This window comes from Salvelinus sp. IW2-2015, linkage group LG30 (assembly GCF_002910315.2).
Source record: "Salvelinus sp. IW2-2015 linkage group LG30, ASM291031v2, whole genome shotgun sequence".
NCBI classification, from domain to species: domain Eukaryota; kingdom Metazoa; phylum Chordata; class Actinopteri; order Salmoniformes; family Salmonidae; genus Salvelinus; species Salvelinus sp. IW2-2015.
Window position 1 is genome coordinate 3,344,591 of NC_036869.1, and position 24,146 is coordinate 3,368,736.

A 24,146-nucleotide genomic window follows, 5' to 3' on the forward strand; every position below is an offset into this window, starting at 1 on the left:
CTCTGTCAGGAGAAATGGGCCAAAATGTATTGTGGGAAGCTTGTGGAAGGCTACTCAAATCTTTTGACCCAAGTTAAACAATTTAAAAGCAATGCTACCAAATACTAATTGAGTGTATGTAAACTTCTGACCCACTGGGAATGTGATGAAAGAAATACATTCTGAAATAAATCATTCTCTCTGCTATTATTCTAACATTTCACATTCTTAAAATAAAGTGGTGATCCTAACTGACCTAAGACAGGGCATTTTTACTAGGATTAAATGTTAGGAATTGTGAAAAACTGAGTTTAAATGTATTTGGCTAAGGTGTATGTAAACTTCTGACTTCAACTGTAAGTAGCCCTTGCTAATTTTGTATTGTGTTATTCTGTCTTTTTTCTTTTAACCTTGTGTGTTCATGGTTTAATCCCATTCGCACACTTACAGCATATCAACAATAATAACAAGCCTTTCATAAGACAAGCACACAGCAGCTTAAAACACATTTACAGGAAAGCAACCTTAATACAACAGTCAGCTACTCTGGTAGTGTATATGTACAGTCCTCTTTTCCCCACTAAAACTAAGTGTGCAAGATTGATTCAACGTCTTTGAGCTGACCAGGACATGTGTCTCCTAACAGGGTAAAGAAACAAAGTAGCCAGTGGTGGTTGTAGTTCTGGGGCCTGACAAGCAGCCAGTGGTGGTTGTAGTTCTGGGGCCTGACAAGCAGCCAGTGGTGGTTGTAGTTCTGGGGCCTGACAAGCTTGCACAGCTAACTGGTCCTTCTGGGCAAGCTACAGTGACAAGGGCATTCTTCCTGTATGACTACAGTTAGGGATAGGCAGCCAACAGATGCAGCTTGCATGCTAAAGAGACTTATTGACTAACTGGAATGTTATCCCAGCCTGAATGACACTGGGGATACTCCAGCAGTGGAATGGTTGGTTGTCAGGTTGTCAAGGAGAGTCTGGGAAACGGTTGTCACAAATAGACCTCCGCTTAGATCTTTCCAATGCCCAGTTGTGGAGTTTTTACTTCTAAATGATAAGGAGGAGTCTTAAGAGCCCAATCCTGGAGGTGCAAGTTAAACCAAAATGGGGGAAAGTTGTATCCCAGACTGGTTGAATCAACGTTGTTTCCACGCAGTTGCAACAGGTCATTTCATATTTTTTCACCTACTTTTAACCTAAATCCAATAACATGGTGAAATGTTTTGTTGATTTCACGTTCAAATCAAGTTAGTTGACAACTCAACGAAATTTGAATCAAAAGTAAATGTTGAACTGACGTCTGTGCCCAGTGGAAGAGCTAGGGAGAGGGTGTCAGAATACAGGGTTGGATTCTCTTTCCTTTCGTTGGAGCCTCCCATTGATCCTCAGATAATCGTGACTTGGAATGCTTGGTGTTGCCATTCTTGACTTGGAATGCTTGGTTTTGCGATTCTTGACTTGGAATGATTGGTGTTGCCATTCTTGACTTGGAATGATTGGTGTTGCCATTCTTGACTTGGAATGCTTGGTTTTGCGATGGAAAGCAGTCTGTTCTGCTGCCATTTTATATATCCAGATAAAGGTGTTTGAGTGTAATTGTGGAAGGCATATTGGATTCCTAACATGGTTGAAGTACACACAAATCTGAAAAATGTATTGTGTACATGTACAGGTGATTAAACCACCATTTAATGATATTGTGGCAGCCATATTGTATTTTGGATCCATATGCTCCCTTAATTAAGGAATTGCAAGAGCAGGGGCTGAATATATAAACTTCACAGAGGAATCTTTGACTGGAAAAAAATGACAGTTTTCAGTGTCTGAGCCAACTTGCCTTAGAGCCTATTACATTAGTCACAACATGTTACTGTATGTATTTATGTCAGGCAGGACCATATAGGACTGATGATAGCAAATTCTACTTACAAAGTTGTCTATTGAACAGCTAGCAAGAAGTGATAAATATTAATAGTTGATATTTCTGCCTATTGTATCTGTATGTTTATAGGTCTATTTTCCCAAAAGGCTGTAAGACATCCTAATGCTGTTTGTTTGTGCATGTAGGGCAGACAATTTACTATTTATATTCCACATTTTAGCAATATCAGAGCTTGCAATATTGGTTTAAATGATCTTAAGGTCTGTGCACGGCCCTGCCTCCGATACTGCATGGTGTGTGTCTGACCTGTCATCCAATCAGAGTCTCATACTGCATGGTGTCTGAGGTGTCATCCATTAATGGTCTCACATACTGCATGGTGTCCCAGGTATCATCTAATAATGGTCTCACATATTGGATGGTGTCATATTGGATGGTGTCATACTAGATGGTGTCATGTACAGCCTATCAGTAACATTTCAACTAACTATATGTAACGGTTCTCCTCTTCCTCTTCATCCGAAGAGGAGGAGCATGGATTGAACCAAGACGCAGCGTGATACTTAGACATGATATTTATTAGACACGACAAAACAACGAAGACAAAAAACGAACTATACTTGAATTAACTAACAAAATAACAAAAGGAGTGTAGACAAACCTGGACGTAAGAACTTACATGTAACACGAAGAACGCACGAACAGGGAAATGACTACATAAAAACCGAACAAACAAAATGAACAAACAAACCGAAACAGTCCCGTATGGTGCAACATAGACAGACACTAACACAGGAGACAACCACCCACGACAAACAATGTGACAACACCTACCTTAATATGATTCTCAATCAGAGGAGATGAAAACCACCTGCCTCTAATTGAGAACCATATTAGGTACCCATTAACCAACATAGAAACAGAAAACATAGACTGCCCACCCAAACTCACGTCCTGACCAACTAACACATACAAAAACTAACAGAAAAACAGGTCAGGAACGTGACACTATATGTTAACCCTAACCCTAATGCCTATACTTATGCCAAAATCTTTATTCTATTCTACTGAGCCATTTACCTTATGTTCATATTATATTTTATTATTTCTTATTATTGTTGCATTGTTGAGAAGGAACCTGCAAGTAAGCATTTCATTGGATTGTGTATACCATGTGTATCCCGTACATATGACTAATACAACTTTAAACTTGAAACCTTGACCCTTATCCTAACCCTGAACTTAACCCTTACCCTAACCCTTATTCTAAACCTAACCCTAACTGTAACCTTAGCAAGCAGTTGCTTATCAACAGATAGTTTGTTGATAGTATGACTAATCATGTCCAATCGATATCCCATAAAGCATTGCAGCTTCATGCTTCCCTAATGCCTGGCCAATAGGAATGTTACATTTTACATTTAGATCCAGTAAAATGATGACTTGTGGTTATTCACATTTTGAATAGAGTGATGTTTGAAGACGATTCTATCATCTTGAGTGTTTAACCTTGTTTTAAATTATTTGTGTCCATCTGTGTTATTGATTATGTGGTTCTACCAAATTTATGGAGTAATCAATATTTGATCCAGGGTCTTGATCAGTGTTTGGAGGTAAGCAACCTGTGTTGTAGTACCAAGTATTGAAGAAATAGTATATTTATCTGAAATATCATTAATGTTCTTTAACTGGACACAATTACAAAATATTAAAGGTTGTGTGTGCACTTGCGCAAGAACACACACACACACACACACACACACACACTGAACTGTATAATACCATGATTGCGTGACTATTTATCTTTAGACTCCACATGTCATGCCTCATTAACAGTAGAACCTGACCTGCTTCTTCACTGACTTTTCCTAAATATGTATATTTTACATTGCTCAGTAGTTTTTTAAACAGCTATTACTAACTTAAGGGGCCAAAAGGGCGTTGGTACCCAGGCTCTAACGCGTCTCTCTCCGCACTGAATGAATGTCGTCAATGAATGAATGGGCGAAAGTAACCGGATAGAAACTGATAATTGCCTGAATGATCTGAATGATGAGGATGAGGAGGAGGGTGAAGAGGATGACTAAATTTAGAACAATAGTATAATGATGATGAAGAATTGTTGGCGGTCTAATTATTTTATTATGAAAGCCTGTAAATGGATATATAATTTCCCCTCAGAGAGTCATATCAGACACTGAGTACAACATACAACGTGTGTAGTTCACAATGGCAAGCTGGACCAAACGAATGCAGCAGAATTTAGATGAGCTGGAGTCAGATGGAGGATCGGATATTGAGCTTGAAATCGACGTTGAGACGTTGCTGATGAAGAGTCTTTGTCTGAGTCGAGCATCCGTCTCCGATGCCTGAGCCTCGACGGAGAAATACCAGAACAGGGCCAACTGAGATGGTGGTCCCAACGGCTACGGTGAGACAGGAGTCTGGCAAAGAAGACTAGCCTGCTCTGAACAGGGAACGAACAAATTAAGCACAACACTCCGCCATATACACATAGCCTTTCCATCTGTCATTCACCAAATATTATCTTCTTTTATTACATTGTACTACGTTAATATTATTGTTATTATTCTATATAATTTGAACCTTTTCTGTTCAATTTTATTTTCTGCGATAGGTTGGTGTGGATGTCCAGATGACAAGACTGTACTCTGTAAAAGGAAGTACTGTCACGCCCTGACCATAGAGAGACTTTTTATTCTCTATTTTGGTTAGGTCGGGGTGTGACTAGGGTGGGTGATCTAGTGCATTTATTTCTATGTTGGCCTGGTATGGTTCCCAATCAGAGGCAGCTGTTTATCGTTGTCTCTGATTGGGGATCATATTTAGGCAGCCATTTCCCCACTGGTTTTGGTGGGATCTTGTTTGTGTGTAGTTGCCTGTGAGCACTGCTTGAGCGTCACGTTTCATTTGCTGTTTATTGTTTTTGTGAGTTTCCTTTATTAAACATGTGGAACCCAAATCCCGCTGCTCGTTGGTCTGAGTATATTTCCAGTTCGTACGACGACCGTGACAAGTACTCTCCGCTGGCCTGTTGTGGTGTTCTACAACGTGCTCGACATGGCTGCTATCAACGTGCACTTGTTGTACAAGCACTGCCTTGACAAGACAGTCAGCAAGAGAGATTTCATCATAGATCTGGCATGTGAGCTTCGTGAGAAACACATGAACGCCAAGAAACAAGCTACTGCCACCAAGCATGCAGCCAATTAGACAGCAAAGGAGGCAGCCAAGGAGGCAGCCAAGGATGCAGCCTAGGAAACAGCCAAGGCAGCAGCGCGTCCTGCTCTTCCTCTCCCCTATGTACCACAGCTCTCACTCATCCTTTACAATTGTTCATTAACTTGTGATTTTGTTTAGGAATACGTCAAATCATTTCACCTGTGCACCCAGCTGGTTATGTTATTATTATTATTATCTTTTTAATTTCTTCTTCTAAAGAAACACCTGTTCCCTAATAATACACAACAAAAAAGAAGCTCTTAACTAGACTGTAGTACTTACTATAACTCTATTACTAATCAAATTTACAAGTACAGATGATCAAATGTATTCCACTGTAGTGTTTTTATTGTAAGGGGAACTAAAATAGGCTATCGGCCTACGTTTTTCACTAGGACTTTGTGGAATTATACAAAACATATCCTTGACTCTATCTAAACAAATAAGTATTGTTTTTATATCTTCTATATTTCCACAAATATTTATTTATGCAACTCATCCTTTACAATTTATTCATGCACATTTATCAAGTGTTGGTGCTTATGATTGTGCACCTTGCGGGTTGATATGCACCTTAATGCATATGCTAAATGGGACTCCCTGCAAAGTTGTCAACGTTCTTTAGCAGGCACTAATAGGCTGAAAGGCCAGGCAGCTCTAGTGTTAAGCCCACATAAATACCCTGTAAAGAAGGAACACAGTTCTGTAACAGGAGCAGTCTCTAGCAGATCACGCCTCTCAGCATTGATCCATGGTAGCTACAGGCTCCTGTATCTGTAAACTCCTTCCCTATTAACTGCTTGTATTGGCAAAGGTTACTGAGTCCATCGCCTTTAATTCATGTGGGATCAATTTAACTTTTTACAGGTTGCAAACTATTCTTCTCTACTGTAAACTACGATTATACAGTAACCCCGCAGAGACAAGTTATTCATATGCCTTATCTAGTTGTTTCTATGGACATTACACCGATCTTAGCATTAATGTCAGATAGAATAATAGCCTTTATCTCACCTTATACAAGGCAATTAGCTCTCTACCTCCTCAAAGAGACACTTGACTTGGTAAGATCATTGTTAGTCAAAACTGTCCCTTTAAAAAAAATATATATATATATTTCAACTTTATTTAACCAGGTAGGCCAGTTGAGAACAAGTTCTCATTTACAACTGCGACCTGGCCAAGATACAGCAAAGCAGTGCGACACAAACAACAACACAGAGTTACACATGGGATAAACAAACGTACAGTCAATAACACACCTTTACCCTAAGTCTAAGAAGACAGTCTGCAACATTGTCAATACCTGGCCCTGCCAGGCTTCAGTCAGTGCAATTGGCTTAGAGACTTTATCTATTGACTCCCTATACCTGATCACAGAGACAGCTGCTATACCTGATCACAGAGACAGCTCCTATACCTGATCACAGAGACAGCCCCTATTACCTGATCACAGAGACAGCTCCTATACCTGATCACAGAACAGCCCCTATTACCTGATCACAAGACACTTTCCATATACCTGATCACAGAGACAGCTCCATATTACCTATCACAAACAGCCCCTATACCTGATCACAAACACTACATATACCTTGATCACAAGACAGCTACATACCTGATCACAGAGACACTCCTATCCCTGATCACAGAGACAGCTCCTATGCCTATCACAGAGACGCCCCTATTACCTGATCACAGAGACACCTCCTAGACCTGATCACAGAGACAGCCCCTAATTACCTAGCACAGAGACAGGCCCATTACCTGATCACAGAGACAGCCTCTAAACCTATCACAGAGACAAAGCTCCATTAACCTGATCAGTCAAGTGTCAAATAATCTGATACGGCAGACCTCATTCAGTGAGAAGGCATGCCTCTGAAATGAGAATGGACCATTTATCATCTCTCTCTGTTATCTCTTTCTTTCTACTATTGCTCTCTTTCTCTCTTTCTCTGCTTTTTCATATATTCAACTTCTCTCTATATGCTTTCATATTTTCATTTTTTCTCTTCTCTCTGTCATTTCTGCTTATATCCACATCACTTGATTCAACTGTGTAATAATTCAAAATGACGACAGACAAAAGCAAACAGGCTTTATATTCTCTCAAACCTACACATTGTATTTTATAATCGCTCTCAATAGATTTCCCCAGCAATTCTATCACTAATATTCACACAGATATTCTCAAATACATCATTTCTGAATACACCGTGTTCTAAAATCCCAACGTAGAGTGTCCAATGGCACCCTATTCCCTATGGCCCCTGCGTCAAAAGTAGGCTACTACATTAAGTAATAGGAAACCATTTGGACATAGCCTCATTACCAAAGCCCCAGTTGACCTTGCAGTGGGTGGGGAGTCTCAGACAGAGGCCCAATCTCTACAGCTTTAATTAACATTGCACTGGGAGCCTGATGGAGAGGAGAGTGGAGAACACAGGTTGTCCATGTGGCCCTGTCTATCTACACTGCTGAGCTGTGTGTGTGTGTGTGATGTGTGTGGGTGTGTGTGTGTGTGTGTGTGTTGTTGTGGGGGGGGGGGGGGGTGTAGGCTTATAGGATTACTAGGAGTTGATGGAAAGGAGGGCTACCTGCAGCTCCATTATGGTGGCTTGTAAAGAATGTCAATCTTGCGTGTGTGTGTGCACCAAAGTGGGCCATTACATTTGAATAGACCTTTTTAAATCTTGTTATGTAAGACAGCACTCTCAGATATGTGATATCATAGCGCTATTTTAAGTCTTCCATATGAATAAAACACTCTACTGTATTTAGTCAAAGACTGACCCATTTTGTCAGCTGTGTTTGAGATAATTTCACATGATGACTTTCTCACCAAACCGTCTGCACCATTGGCAGCTTCAGATTGATTTGGAGACAGAAAGGCAACCTTGACTTGTTACCTCAAATCCAACAATAGATTTTCTCAGCTAGTGACCTATAATAACCACTTAGTCACTTGGCCCTGAATCTAAACAGGATCATTTACCTGGGGTCCTAGAGTCACACCTCTGTGCAAGACCAATGTGAAAAATAACAATAACCGGCAATTCCCTTCAAAAATCTAACTGCTGGGCTGATATGGGCTCTCAGGGTGGAACTTAATTCAACCCATAGAACTATGAACTTAATGTCTTTGTTAACTGCACCTCTTATTCTACTAGTTGGTAGTATGAGTGGTAGTAGTACTGTAGAAGTAGTAGAAGTAGTAGTAGTAGTTGCAGTAGTAGTAGTAGTAGAACAGTTAGGTTGGAGTCATTAAAACTCGTTTTTCAACCACTCCACAAACTTCTTGTTAACAAATGATAGTTTTGGCAAGTCGGTTAGGACATGTACTTTGTGCATGACACAAGTAATTTTTCCAACAATTGTTTACAGACAGATTATTTCACTTATAATTCACTGTATCACAATTCCAGTGGGTCAGAAGTTTACAAACACTAAGTTGACTGTGCCGTTACACAGCTTGGAAAATTCCAGAAAATTATGTCATGGCTTTAGAAGCTTCTGATAGGCTAATTGACATAATTTGAGTCAATTGGAGGTGTACCTGTGGATGTATTTCAAGGCCTACCTTCAAACTCAGTGCCTCTTTGCTTGACATCATGGGAAAATCAAAAGAAATCAGCCAAGACCTCAGAAAAAAAATTATAGACCTCTACAAGTATGGCTCATCCTTGGTAACAATTTCCAAACGCCTGAAGGTACCACGTTCATCTGTACAAACAATAGTACGCAAGTATAAACACCATGGGACCACGCAGCCGTCAGGAAGGAGACGCTTTCGGTCTCCTAGAGATGAACGTACTTTGGTGCGAAAAGTGCAAATCAATCCCAGAACAACAGCAAAGGACCTTGTGAAGATGCTGGAGGAAACAGGTACAAAAGTATCTATTCCACAGTAAAACGAGTCCTATATCGCCATAACCTGAAAGGCCGCTCAGCAAGGAAGAAGCCACTGCTCCAAAACAGCCATCAAAAAGCCAGACTACGGTTTGCAACTGCACATGGGGACAAAGATCGTACTTTTTGGGGAATCTCCTCTGGTCTGATGAAACAAAAATGAACTGCTTGCCATAATGACCATCGTTATGTTGTGAGGAAAAAGGGGAGGCTTGCAAGCCAGAACAACATCCCAACCGTGAAGCACGGGGTGCAGCATCATGTTGTGGGGGTGCTTTGCTGCAGGAGGGAGTGGTGTACTTCAAAAAATAGATGCCATCATGAGGGAGGAAAGAAAATTATGTGGATATATTGAAGCAACATCTCAAGACTCAGTCAGGAAGTTCAAGCTTGGTCGCAAATGGGTCTTCCCAATGGACAATGATCCCAAGCATACTTCCAAAGTTGTGGCAAAATGGCTTAAGGACAACAAAGTCAAGGTTTGGAGTGGCCGTCACAAAGCCTGACCTCAATCCTAAAGAATTGTGTGGGCAGAACTGAAAAAGCGTGTGCGAGCAAGGAGACCTACAAACCTGACTCAGTTACACCAGCTCTGTCAGGAGGTATGGGACAAAATTCACCCAACTTTTGTGAGAATCTTGTGGAAGGCTACCCAAAATATTTGACCAGTTAACGATTTAAAGGCAATGCTACCAAATACTAATTGAGTGTTGTAAACTTCTGACCCACTGGGAATGTGATGAAATAAATAATATCTGAAATAAATCATTCTCTCTGCTATTATTCTGACATTTCACATTCTTAAAATAAAGTGGTGATCTAACTGACCTAAGACAGGGAATTTTTACGTGGTTAAATGTCAGGAATTGTGAAAAACTGAGTTTAAATGTATTTGGCTAAGGTGTATGTAAACTTCTGACTTCAACTGTATTTGTATTAGCGGTAGTAGTAGTAATAGAAGAAGTAGTAGTGTAGTAGTAGCAGTAGCAGTAGCAGTAGCGCAGCAGCAGCAGGCAGCAGAGCAGCATTACTAGTGCTAGTAGTAGTAGCAGCAGCAGCAGAAGTAGTAGTAGTGTAGTAGCAGCATTATAGTAGTAGTAGTAGCAGCATAGAGCACCAGCAGCAGTAGTAGTAGTAGTAGTAGTAGTAGTAGCAGCAGTAGTAGTAGTACTAGCAGCAGTAGCAGTAGTAATAGTTGTAGTAGTAGTCTTAGTTGTAGTTGTATTAGCAGTGGTAGTAGTAGTAGTAGTTATAGTTTCCGTCGTTGTGGTAGTAGTAGTACTAGTAGTATAGTAGTATGTAGTAGTAGTGGTGTAGTAGTAGTAGTAGTTGTATTAGCAGTAATATTCGTCATAGTAGTAGTAGTAGTAGTAGCAGTAGCAGCAGCAGTGCAGTAATAGTTGTAGCAACAATAGTAGTAGTACTACTAGTAGTAGTAATAGTAGTACTAGTAGTAGTAGTAGTAGTAGTAGTAGTGGTAAAGTAGTGGTAGTGCTAGCAGTAGTGGTTGTAGTAGTAGTAGTAGTAGTAGTGGTAATAGTATTGGTAGTGCTAGCAGAAGTGGTTGTAGTAGTAGTAGTAGTAGTAATAGTAATAGGTGTTTTACAGTCATTCTGTGATCATACTATGTTATACCAGTGGCGTGCCGTGGGCCTGGGGCCTGGGCCTTCAGTGGAGTACTACACAGTCCCACAAATTAATCCACCTCTTATTACCATCATTATGATGCCATGGCTCTAGACCACTATACATTTAGACAGAAACGCAGATAACCAGGCGTTGCGTCACTTGAAATTGACAAATTGACATTTTTGGGTAAACAGTGTTTACCCAAAAACATGACACAATCAATGAGTCTTTTCAATATTTCCCTTCACCTTTTCATTGTGCAGCTCGTTGCCCTGCGCGCTTGTTCGTTGAGCTGTAGATCCACTCCGGTGTCCCAAAAGTTTTCAAAAGCACCATTGCTTGTAAGTGCCCAGCCGTACTTTGGTGTCTCGTTGCTGCCTTGGTTAGACAACTCAAGTTTGCAAAGCCAGTGTGGCTCCAAACACAAATGATCACTTGCAAATAATAGGCATTCCCAGCAGTACAGTTTGCAGTGCTTCTCGGAGCCTGTGAGCCATTGATAGCGCTCGTAGTTGGAACCCCTTTCCCGCCTGTGACAGGCTTTTTTAGCGTCGGCGTCGGGCGACCTCTCCTTACAATGTCTAACTTTTCTTGAAAAGTTCGTCTTGAGAATGGCGTTATAATTATATCCTCGACCAAATCGATATCTTCTCCTCCTTCCGCCATTGTGGGTTGAAAAAACAGCTTAGTAGTACGCGAATTAATTCGTTTATCAAATTCAGTTTCCTAGATCTGCACAGACCTGCCCATAGGACCTGCCTCTCAATACTGGTAATCCAATCAAAAGACGTGCACGCACTACGCCTGCTAGCTGGCTCCTGTGTAACACTGGAGCCAGCCAGCAGGGGTACAATAGCCAACTCTAAAGCTGATTGGTTGACACAAAATGTTCATTTCCATTCAATATAAGCTACAAGCGCCCGTACTGTTGATTCTGAAGGCCTGAGGGCAGATTTTAGACCCCTGGCAACACATGATGGCTGAATATGATTGGATAAAGATCTAACATAAAGACCAGCCCTCCAAATCTCAACCTGGGGCTGGAAGCAGTGCAACCAAGAGGAAAGCTATGAAATGAAGAGTATAACTCTTACTCTGGGGAATAATTTAATACATATCTGTGGGAAAATATATTTGAAAATTTTTTATATTCTGATGATGTTTAGGCCAGCAGAGAAGGCCTTGCTGGCCCTGACTGCCCACCACTGTGTTATACCCATATGTGGGTTCCAATCAAGCGCTTATAGTTTTGTATCTGATTTTCCTGTAGTTTACCCAAGGTATATAATTACCACAGCAACTCTCCTGACCCCCCTTTCCCCTTTCTCCCCGGGCTATCACAGGAGGCTTCAACCCAATCAATGTGTTTGGGCAAAAAATCACTGGTTCTCATTGGAGACCTATGGGAGCTTCTCCCGGTGTGGGTGTAGAAAACAGCCGTAGCTAAACGGAGATTAAAACTACAGCGGAAAGACCCAGTAAAGCCCTTTTAAGACTGGTGGGTGATTTTGGATTTAGCACTGGTACTGAAATAAAGGGTCTCCTCTCTCCTTAATTGACGCTTGTAATCCGTGTGTTGTTCCAGGGTCCTCAACTGATGGTTTGGGAAACAACAGGGCGCCCAAAGGAAATGGGTTCTAGAGAGTGGATAATACTGAGGCATGATGGGCCGGTGGAGGTTTGCTGTAGATTTGCTGAATGTTGTTGGTAAATGTTTGACTGACATCGGTTCAACATATGGATTCTATCAATCTCCAGTTATGAGGTTTACTATAAGGAGTACATGGTGAAATGTATTCTCAGTGTAGAGAAAATAATTAACATGAAAGCTATATTAATCAAATGTATTAACCACATTCCCCACAAAATGATATACTAACTGTACATACTGTATGACATCAATATGAGTTGAGATAATACAAGAATACATGTTTGAAAATAGTAATAAGATTATTCTTGACTGGTCTTGACTGGCTTTTGAAGATCACGGCAAAGCTCCCCAGAGTGGAGGTGCTATGACTAGCTTCTCTAATCTTAAACCTGCTTCCAAGAAATATGCACACAATCACACACACACACCCCTAGCCTCAATCAGAACGATAATATCCTCCTTTTGATCGCTATCATGAATCAGTGTGTCTGCTTAATTTCTTTCTGCTCAGTAATTAACCCTGCGTTGATTCATATCAGTCATTCATTTAATGAGAGATTGGACACATTGAAATTGGAGTGCAACGAGTTTTCTTCTCTCAGCTAGCGAAACATGCTAATGGAACCGAGGCAACCATTCCGGATTTGGCAGGACTAGGCTAAATTTCTGCAAAGCCAAAGTCTCCCATTCAACGTTATCTTTCTGCGATATGATTGTTAACACTTTACTGTCGCCCCTCATGTATATGGCTTCACAAAGCCTTTAAAACAACTACACAATATTCTTTGTCAAACTGTAAGGTGAACATTTACGTAAGGTGAACCTTTCCAAATTCTAGTTTTAACTTTGCAATGATGTCTTTGTCAAGAGCTCGCTACTTTTTCAGTATACATGAGACAGTGCGGTGGTATCTTTGTCATTCTCATCTCGTGTTTGCTGGCTGTCAGTTAGTAGAGAGAGAGAGAGAGAGAGAGAGAGAGAGAGAGAGAGAGACAAGAAGAAGGGAGACGCTAGAGACAGGAGACAGAGACCAGAGAAAGACAGAGACAGAGACAGAGACAGAGACAGAGGACAGAGACAGAGAGAGAGAGAGAGAGAGAGAGAGAGAGAGACAGACAGAGACAGAGACAGAGAACAGAGACAGAGACAGAGACAGTAGACAGAGACAGACAGACAGACAGACAGACAGACAGACAGACAGACAGACAGACAGACAGACAGACAGACAGACAGACAGACAGACAGACAGACAGACAGACAATTGTTTCTCTCTCTCTCGTCTCCCTCCCACTAGCAGAGCCAAAGAACCTTCCACTTCCAGAGTAGTGTAGGGACAGATACTGTGGAAGATACTGTAGGCCTACTGTTGGTCAAAGGGAGAGGACACATTGATGTGTGAAAATGTTGTACATTCCATAGCAGTGAATGTCTCCATGTTCACTCAATGATTTGGTTTTCAACTTGTACCTGGAAAAACATGACTTCAGAATATGTTTCCACAGACGAAAGTAGCCTAGTGTGTTGTATTCAGAGCTAGTGCTTGCTACATAAAATGCAGTCCTTGCTGTTTGAAATCTTGAAAGCAGTAATTTCCTGAAAAAGGTATCTCTTTTAAAGTTCAGCAATTTTTGGGGGAACCTGAATTAATTTAAACCTGCTTATGGTGCAGTATTTGAACTGAATATGCGAGGTGTATTTAAAAATGACACAGCAAATTTGTATCAACTTTTCTGTGCAAAGAAAATGAATGGAAACGGAACCAAACAGAACCCATGTAAACGATTGTTAGAGAGGAATACTTTTAACTTGACCTTAGTCTCAGAATCTTTCATGAATACACAAACAAACAAACACAAACACAAACACACACGTCAGTCAGTCAGTCAGTCAGTTAATGTCGTCCATCCCAGCTGTCACTCCCACCAAACAATTACAGCTCCTGTTACTGTGGGCACTCTGAAGGTGTGAGCTTCCCTGATGTTTCCACAGACGTGTGAGAGTGTTAATTTGTTCAGACTAGATGGACTCCCAGACTAGATAGAGAGTGTGTGTGTGTGTCTGTCCTCCCGGCGTGTGTGTATGTATCTGGCGTGCGTGTGCGTGCATGCGTCCGTGCGTGCGACTGACACACTGAGACTGCCCTAGTTGCCATGGCTTAATCCCTCAGATGGCGATCGAAGGCCTCTGTCTAAAGCTCAGATCTCAGATAGTGATTTAAGGCCTCTGTCTAAAGCTCAGATCTCAGATGGTGATTTAAGGCCTCTGTCTAAAGCTCAGATCTCATATGGTGATTTAAGGCCTCTGTCTAAAGCTCAGATCTCAGATGGTGATTTAAGGCCTCTGTCTAAAGCTCAGATCTCTGGGCTTGAACTCCTACTTTCAGAACACCAGGATCAGTCTGAATGTAGCCAACGTTTATTGGTCAGAAATGTACTATTCTGTACCTTTCCTTTTCTTTCCAGCTCTCCTTTGCGGCAACAACCCCTGTTCTGGCCGACAAGAAGAAGTACCCCAACTTCTTCCGGACGGTTCCGTCGGACAACGCAGTGAACCCAGCCGTGGTCAAGTTCCTCAACTTCTACAATTGGAGCCGTGTGGGGACCCTCACACAGGATGTCCAGAGGTTCTCAGAGGTGAGGGACGAATATATTATGACTATATTATGATTGATTGAGTAATTGATTGATTGATATTAAGATTTTCTTTGAGATAATATGATACAGTATATTGTAGAGATCTCATGATACAATGATATATTGTGGCGATATCGTGATATTATGATATACACTACATGACCATTGGTATGTGGACACCTGCTTGTGGAACATCTCATTCCAAAATTATGGGCATTAATATGGAGTTGGTCCCCCCTTTGCTGCTATAACAGCCGCCACTCTTCTGGGAAGGCTTTCCACTAGATGTTGGAACATTGCTGCGGGGACTTGCTTCCATTTAACCACAAGCGCATTAGTGAGGTCGGGCACTGATGTTGGGCGATTAGGCCTGGCTCGTAGTTGACGTTCCAATTCATCCCAAAGGTGTTCGATGGGGTTGAGGTCAGGGCTCTGTGCAGGCCAGTCAAGTTCTTCCACACCCATCTCAACAAACCATCACACCTGCTCAGATAGCTGATGTTTAAAGTTAGTGAGGGAAATTTTGCAATTCGTTCCAGTCATTGGCAGCAGAGAACTGGAAGGAAAGGCGGCCAAAGAGGTGTTGGCTTGGGGGTGGACCAGTGAGATATACCTGCTGGAGCGCGTGCTACGGGTGGGTGTTGTTATCGTGACCAGTATCCTGAGATTAGGCAGAGATTTACCTAGCATAGACTTATAGATAAACCTGAAGCCAGTGGGGCTGGCGATGAATATATAGTGAGGGCCAGCTGACTAGAGCATACAGGTCGCAGTGGTGGGTGGTATAAGGGGCTTTGGTGACAAAACGGATGGCACTGTGATAGACTGCATCCAGTTTGCTGAGTAGAGTATTGGAAGCTATTTTGTAAATGACATCGCCGAAGTCGAGGATTGATAGGATAGTCAGTTTTACGAGGGTATGTTTGGCGGCGTGAGTGAAAGAGGCTTTGTTGCGAAATACGAAACCGATTCTAGATTTAATTTTGGATTGGAGATGTTTAATGTGAGTCTGGGAGGAGAGTTTACAGTCTAACCAGACACCTAGGTATTTGTAGTTTTCCACATATTCTAAGTCAGAACCGTCCAGAGTAGTGATGCTAGTCGGGCGGGCGGGTGCGGGCAGCGAATGGTTGAAAAGCATGCATTTGGTTTTACTAGCGTTTAAGAGCAGTTGGAGGCCACGGAAGGAGTGTTGTATGGCATTGAAGCTCGGTTAGAGGTTAGTTAACACAGTGTCCAAAGAAGGGCCAGAGGTATACAGAATGGTGTCGTCTGCGTAGAGGTGGATCAGGGAATCACCCGCAGTAAGAGCGACATCGTATATACATTCAGAGAAAAGAGTCAGCCCGAGAATTGAACCCTGTGGTACCCCCATAGAGACTGCCAGAGGTCCAGACAACAGGCCCTCTGATTTGACATACTGAACTCTGTCTGAAGTAGTAGTTGGAGCTAGTAGTAGCTGAAGTAGTTGGTGAACCAGGCGAGGCAGTCATTTGAGGAACCAAGGCTGTTGAGTCTGCCGATAAGAATACGGTGATTGACAGATTCGAAAGCCTTGGCCAGGTCAATGAATATGGCTGCACAGTATTGTTTTTTTAATCAATGGCGGTTATGATATAGTTTATTATCTTGAGCGTGGCTAAGGTGCACCCGTGACCAGCTCGAAAACCTGATTGCACAGCGGAGAAGGTGCGGTGGGATTCGAAATGGTCAGTGATCTATTTATTAACTTGGCTTTCGAAGACTTTAGAAAGGCAGGGCAGGATGGATATAGGTCTATAACAGTTCGGGTCTAGAGTGTCACCCCCTAGGAAGAGGGGGATGACCGCTGGCGGCAGCTTTCCAATCTTTAGAATCTTGGACGATACGAAAGAGAGGTTGAACAGACTGGTAATAGGGGTTGCAATAATGGCGGCGGATAATTTTAGAAAGAGAGGGTCCAGATTTTCTGGCCCAGGTGAATTGTACTGGTCCAGGTTTTGCAGCTTTTTCAGAACATCTGCTATCTGGATTTGGATGAAGGCAAAGCTGGGGAGGCTTGGGCAAGTAGCTGCGGGGGTTGCGGAACTGTTGCCCAGGGTTGGGGTAGCCAGGAGGAAAGCATGGCCAGCCGTAGAGAAATGCTTATTGAAATTCTCGATTATCGTGGATTTATTGTTGGTGACTGTGTTACCTAGCCTCAGTGCAGTGGGCAGCTGGGAGGAGGTACTCTTATTCTCCATGGACTTTACAGTGTCCCAAAACTTTTTGGAGTTAGAGCTACAGGATACAAATTTCTGTTTGAAAAAGCTAGCCTTTGCTTTCCTGACTGACTGCTTATATTGGTTCCTGACTTCCCTGAAAAGTTGAATATCGCAGGGACTATTCGTTGCTAGTGTAGTCCGCCACAGGATGTTTTTGTGCTGGTCGAGGGCCGTCAGGTCTGGAGTGAACCAAGGGCTATATCTGTTCTTAGTCCTACATTTTTTGAAAGGGGCATGCTTATTTAAGATGGTGAGGAAATTTCTTTTAAAGAACGACCAGGCATCCTCTACTGACGGGATGAGATCAATATCCTTCCAGGATACCCGGGCCAGGTCGATTAGAAAGGCCTGCTCGCAGAAGTGTTTTAGGGAGCGTTTGACAGTGATGAGGGGTGGTCGTTTGACCGTGGACCCATAGCTGATGCAGGCAATGAGGCAGTGATCGCTGAGATCCTGATTGAAAAGAGCAGAGGTGTATTTGGAGGGCAAGTTGGTCAGGATAATATCTATGAGGGTGCCCATGTTTACAGATTTAGGGTTGTACCTGGTGGGTTCCTTGATAATTTGTGTGAGATTGAGGGCATCTAGCTTAGATTGTAGGACTGCCGGGGTGTTAAGCATATCCCAGTTTAGGTCACCTAACAGAACGAACTCTGAAGATAGATGGGGGGGGGGGGGGGGGAAAATCAATTCACATATGGTTTCCAGGGCACAGCTGGGAGCTGAGGGGGGTCTATAACAGGCGGCAACATTGAGAGACTTATTTCTGGGGAGATAAATTGTTTTAATTAGAAGCTCAAACTGTTTGGGTATAGACCTGGAAAGTATGACAGAACTCTGCAGGCTATCTCTGGAGCAGATTGCAACTCCTCCCCCTTTGGCAGTTCTATCTTGACGGAAAATGTTGTAGTTGGGTATGGAAATCTCAGAATTTTTGGTGGCCTTCCTAAGCCAGGATTCAGACACGGCTAGGACATCAGGGTTGGCGGAGTGTGCTAAAGCAGTGAGTGAAACAAACTTAGGGAGGAGGCTTCTGATGTTAACATGCATGAAACCAAGGCTTTTACGGTTATAGAAGTCAACAAATGAGAGTGCCTGGGGACACGCAGGGCCTGGGTTAACCTCCACATCACCCGAGGAACAGAGGAGGAGTAGGAGTAGGATGAGGGTACAGCTGAAGGCTATCAAAACTGTCTGTCTAGAGCGTTGGGGACAGAGAATAAAAGGAGCAGATTTCTGGGTGCGGTAGAATAGATTCAGGGCATAATGTACAGAAAGGGGTATGGTGGGGTACGGGTACAGTGGAGGTAAGCCCAGTCACCGAGTGATGATAAGAGAGGTTGCATCTCTGGACGGGCTAGTTATGCTGGGTGAGGTCACCGCATGTGTGGGAGGTGGGACAAAGGAGGTATCTGAGGCATGTTGAGTATGACTAGGGGCTCCGCAGTAAACTAAAACAATGATAACTATCCTAAACAACAGTGTACAAGGCATATTGACATTTGAGAGACACATAAAGCAAGGCATAAAGCAATCACAGGTGTTGATTGGGAGAGCTAGCTAAGACAATAACGGGTGAGACAACAACAGCTAATCAGCTAAGACAACAACAACAGGTAAAATGGCGATGAATGGGCAGAGAGGGTCAGTTAACTACACACAGGGCCTGAGTTCGAGGCAGGGGCCGTCAGATAAACAAAGGTAAACAAATTGGAGTACCGTGATAAATGAACAGTCCAGCAGGCATCAGCTATGTAGCCAAGTGATCATAGGGTCCAGTGTACAGCAATAGATGAAACAGGGAAGCCTCTAGGTAGTCGTTACTACGCTTGCACGCAGGAGACACAGTGTTTAAAGTTAGCAGGCCGGGGTAAGTAGAAGCGTCTGCTCCGACGTCCGGCAAAGGCCGGTTGAGGGCACAGCGGATGGAGTTACGTCGGCGGACCGGTCGTGGTGGTACGGCGGGGCGCCATGTCGACATAGGGTCCGGGCCAGGTGGCGAAAGAGGTATTGTAGTTGTAGTAATTTTGTTTGTTAGCTGGGAGATGCGCCTGGCTCGCGAATAACTGGTGCTTGCTTCGGGGCAGGGGCGTTAGTCACTATAGCCACTTGATGGTAGCTAGCTAGCAGCGATGATCCGATGCAAAGGTCCAGAGCTTACGGCAAGGATCCGGTGGAGTATTAGATTCTAGCCGTGTTGGGGGTAGATTCCTGGAGGCATCGGCTGAGTAGCCGAGTGATCACAGAGTAGGCCGGGAGGTGGGCCTGGCTCAGGGCTAGCTTCGGGGCTGGGTCACTTGGTGGCAGCTAGCTAGCTGTGATGATCAGGAGTAATGGTCCAGGGTTTACGGCAGGAATCCGACGTTGTAGTGGGGAAAACAATCCGATACAGGCAGGCTGGCAAGTATTATCCAGGCAACAAAAAAAAATGTCTGGTGTCTGTGCAGAAGGTAAGGGCCGCTAGCAGTGGCTAACAATGACTAAATAGCTAGTAGCTAATTAGCTGGTTAGCTTCTGATAGTTAGCTACTGATGGAGGTTCTGGCTATAAGGTCTAAACAAAATAGCGGATCCGTATCACATTGGGTGAGGCGGGTTACCGGAAGGTATATTTAATTTAAAAATGGAAAAGAGATTGAAAATAAATTTAAATATATACAAAAAAGACGAAAAATGCAAAAAGTAAACGAGAGGACGACAAACCACGTCTGCACTGCTACGCCATCTTGGATTGTTTGTATGCTGTAGTGTTAATATTTCTCTTCACCGAAACTAAGGGACCATGAAAAACAGCCCCAGACCATTATTCCTCCTCCACCAAACTTTACAGTTGGCACTATGCATTGAGGCAGGTAGCATTCTCCTGACATCTGCCAAACCCAGATTTGTCCGTCGGACTGCCAGATGGTGAACCAAGATTCATTACTCCAGAGAACACGTTTCCACTGCTCCAGAGGCCGAGCTTTACTCCAGCCAACGCTTGGCATTGCGCGTGGTGATCTTAGGCTTGTGTGCGGCTGCTCTGCCATGGAAACCCATGAAGCTCCCGATGAACAGTTATTGTGCTGACGTTGTGCTGTCAGATGCAGTTCGGAACTCTGTAGTGAGTGTTGCAACTGAGGACAGAGGATTTTTAAGGGCTACGCTCTTCAGAATTGCGGTCCCGTTCTGTGAGCTTGTGTGTCCTACCACTTTGCTCTGAGCCGTTGTTGCTCCTAAACCTTTCCACTTCACAATAACAGCACTTACAGTTGACCGGGGCAGCTCTAGCAGGGCAGAAATGTACGATTTGACTAGTTGGAAATGTAGCATCCTATGACGGTGCCACGTTGAAAGTCACTAAGCTCTTCAGTAAGACTATTCTACTGCCAATGTTTGACTATGGAGATTACATGGCTGTGTGCTTGATTGTATACCTCTGTCAGCAACAGGTGTGGCTGAAATAGCCAAATCCACTAATTTGAAGGGGAGTCCACATACTTTTGTATATATAGTGTATATCATAGAGACATGAAAGATAGGATTGTGCCGAAAGTGGTTACTCCTGATGCAACTTCAACATGGACCCAGAGGGTAGAGAACAGCTTCTTTAAAGGGTTGCTTTTCATTACTTACAGAGGATATTACTATTTATATATTCCCTGTAATGTTATTCCATCTGGTGCGTCCTTTTAAGTCCTTCTAAAAATAAATTACATTTTTGAAAGTGGCGTTTTAACATTATCACTCAACACAAATTACTTCCTTTCCCAGTTTGTGATAAAGTCCTTGTGGGAAAGATGAGTTGCATTATCCCATCTGACTCAACATGCATGGTCTCTGAATGCAGGTTTCAGGCCCCAACACCCATCTCACAGGACTGGTACACACATCAACACCTATTTCACAGAACTGGCACACGCATCCACACCCATCTCACAGAACTAGTACACACATCAACACCTATTTCACAGAACTGGCACACGCATCCACACCCATCTCACAGAATCAAATCAAATCAAATGTATTTATATAGCCCTTCTTACATCAGCTGATATCTCAAAGTGCTGTACAGAAACCCAGCCTAATACCCCAAACAGCAAGCAATGCAGGTGTAGAAGCACGCTGGCTAGGAAAAACTCCCTAGAAAGGCCAAAACCTAGGAAGAAACCTAGAGAGGAACCAGGATATGAGGGGTGGCCAGTCCTCTTCTGGCTGTGCCGGGTGGAGATTATAACAGAACATGGCCAAGATGTTAAAATGTCATAAATGACCAGCATGGTCAAATAATAATAATCAAGTAGTTGTCGAGGGTGCAGCAAGTCAGCACCTCAGGAGTAAATGTCAGTTGGCTTTTTCATAGCCGATCATTAAGAGTACTCTACCGCTCCTGCTGTTTCTAGAGAGTTGAAAACAGCAGGTCTGGGACAGGTAGCACGTCCGGTGAACAGGTCAGGGTTCCATAGCCGCAGGCAGAACAGTTGAAACTGGAGCAGCAGCACGGCAGGTGGACTGGGACAGCAAGGAGTCATCATGCCAGGTCGTCTGAGGCATGGTCCTAGGGCTCAGGTCCTCAGAGAGAAGAGAGAAAATAAAGAGAAAGAGAGAATTAGAGAGAGCATACTTAAACTCACACAGGTCACCGGATAAGACAGGATAAGTACTCCAGATATAACAAACTGACCCTAGCCCCCGACACAAACTACTGCAGCCATAAACACTGGAGGCTGAGACAGGAGGGGTCAGGAGACACTGTGGCCCATCCGATGATACCCGCCGGACAGGGCCAAACGGAAGGATATAACCCACCACTTTGCCAAAGCACAGCCCCACACACACTAGAGGGATATCTTCAACCACAACTTACCATCCTGAGACAGGCCGAGTATAGCCACAAAGATCTCCGCCACGGCAAACCCAAGGGGGGGGGGGGGGCGCCAACCCAGACAGAAGATCACGTCAGTGACTCAACCCACTCAAGTGACGCACCACTCTAGGGACGGCATGAAAGAGCACCAGTAAGCCAGTGACTGAGCCCCTGTAATAGGGTTAGAGGCAGAGAATCCCAGTGGAGAGAGGGGAACCGGCCAGGCAGAGACAGCAAGGGCGGTTCGTTGTCCAGAGCCTTTCCGTTCACCCTTCACACTCCTGGGCCAGACTACACTCAATCATATGACCCACTGAGAGATGAGTCTTCAGTAAAGACTTAAAAGTTGAGACCGAGTCTGCGTCTCTCACATGGGTAGGCAGACCATTCCATAAAAATGGAGCTCTATAGGAGAAAGCCCTGCCTCCAGCTGTTTGCTTAGAAATTCTAGGGACAATTAGGAGGCCTGCGTCTTGTGACCGTAGCGCACGTGTAGGTATGTACGGCAGGAACAAATCAGGAGATAGGTAGGAGCAAGCCCATGTAATGCTTTGTAGGTTAGCAGTAAAACCTTGAAATCAGCCTTGCCTTAACAGGAAGCCAGTGTGGGAGGCCAGCACTGGAGTAATATGATCAACATTTTTTGTTTTCTAGTCAGGATTCTAGCAGCCGTATTTATTTAGTGCTTTATCCGGGTAGCCGGAAAGTAGAGCATTGCAGTAGTCTAACCATAGAAGTAACAAAAGCATGGATTAATCTTTCTGCATCATTTTTGGACAGAAAGTTTCAGATTTTTGCAATGTTATGTAGATGGAAAAAGCTGTCCTTGAAACAGTCTTGATATGTTCGTCAAAAGAGAGATCAGGTCCAGAGTAACGCCGAGGTCCTTCACATTTTATTTGAGACGACTTAATTAAGATTAATTGTCAGATTCAACAGAACATCTCTTTGTTGCTTGGAACTGAACAAGCATCTCTGTTTTGTCCGAGTTTAAAAGTAGAAAGTTTGCAGCCATCCACTTCCTTATGTCTGAAACACAGGTTTCTAGCGAGGCAATTTTGGGGCTTCACCATGTTTCATTGAAATGTACAGCTGTGTTTCATACGCAACGAGCAGTGGAAAGTTAACATTATGTTTTCGAATGACATCCCCAAGAGGTAAAATATATAGTGAAAACATAGTGTCCTAAAACGGATCTTGAGAACACCGAAATGTTACAGTTTGATTTGTCAGAGGACAAACCATTTCACAGAGACTAACTGATCTCTTTCCGACAGATAAGATCTAAAACCAGGCCAGAACTTGTCCGTGTAGACCAATTTGGTTTCCATCTCTCCAAAAGATGTGGTGATCGATGGTATCAAAGGCAGCACTAAGGTCTAGGAGCACAGAGGACAGTGCAGAGCCCTCGGTCTGACGCCATTAAAAGGTAATTTACCACCTTCACAAGTGCAGTCTCAGTGCTATGATGGGGTCTAAAACCAGACTGAAGCATTTCGCGTATACATTGTTTGTGTCTTCAGAAGGCAGTGAGTGCTGCGCAACAGCTTTTTCCATTTTTTTGAGAGAATGGAAGATTCGATATAGGCCGATAGTTTTTATATTTTCTGGTCAAGGTTTGGCTTTTTTAAGAGAGGCTTTATTACTGCCACTTTTAGTGAGTTTGGTACACATCCGGTGATAGAGAGCCGTTTATTATGTTTAACTAGGAGGGCCAAGCACAGGAAAGCAGCTTTCAGTAGTTTAGTTGAAAGAGGTCCAGTATGCAGCTTGAAGGTTTAGAGCCATGATTATTTCATCATTGTGTAAGAGATATAGTACTAAAACACTTAATTGTTCTCTTTGATCCTAGGTCCTGGCAGAGTTGTGCAGACCTCAGGACAGCCTGAGCTTTGAGGAATACCAGATTTAAAAGAGGAGTCCGTAATTTGCTTTCTAATGATCATGATCGTTTCCTCAAAGAAGTTCATGATGTATACTGCTGAAAGAGAAAGCCATCCTCATTTAGGGAATGTCTTTTTAGTTAGCTTTGGACAGTTATAAAAATAAATTTCGGATTGTTCTTATTTCTCACAATTAAGTTGGAAAATAGGATGACGAGCAGCAGGGGCTGAGGGGGCTCTTCGATTACTG

The 24,146-nt window shown here is 43.2% G+C and overlaps 1 protein-coding gene across 1 annotated transcript in view; it reads left to right on the plus strand.

Annotated features, from left to right (window-relative positions):
- LOC111954779 (gamma-aminobutyric acid type B receptor subunit 2-like) overlaps positions 1-24,146 on the plus strand; it is an 87,505-nt gene that overhangs the window by 7,608 nt on the left and 55,751 nt on the right. Inside the window, exon 2 of the mRNA XM_070436002.1 lies at positions 14,755-14,925. Within this exon, the coding sequence (XP_070292103.1) occupies positions 14,755-14,925 (171 nt within the window). The remainder of the gene's footprint in view (positions 1-14,754; positions 14,926-24,146) is intronic.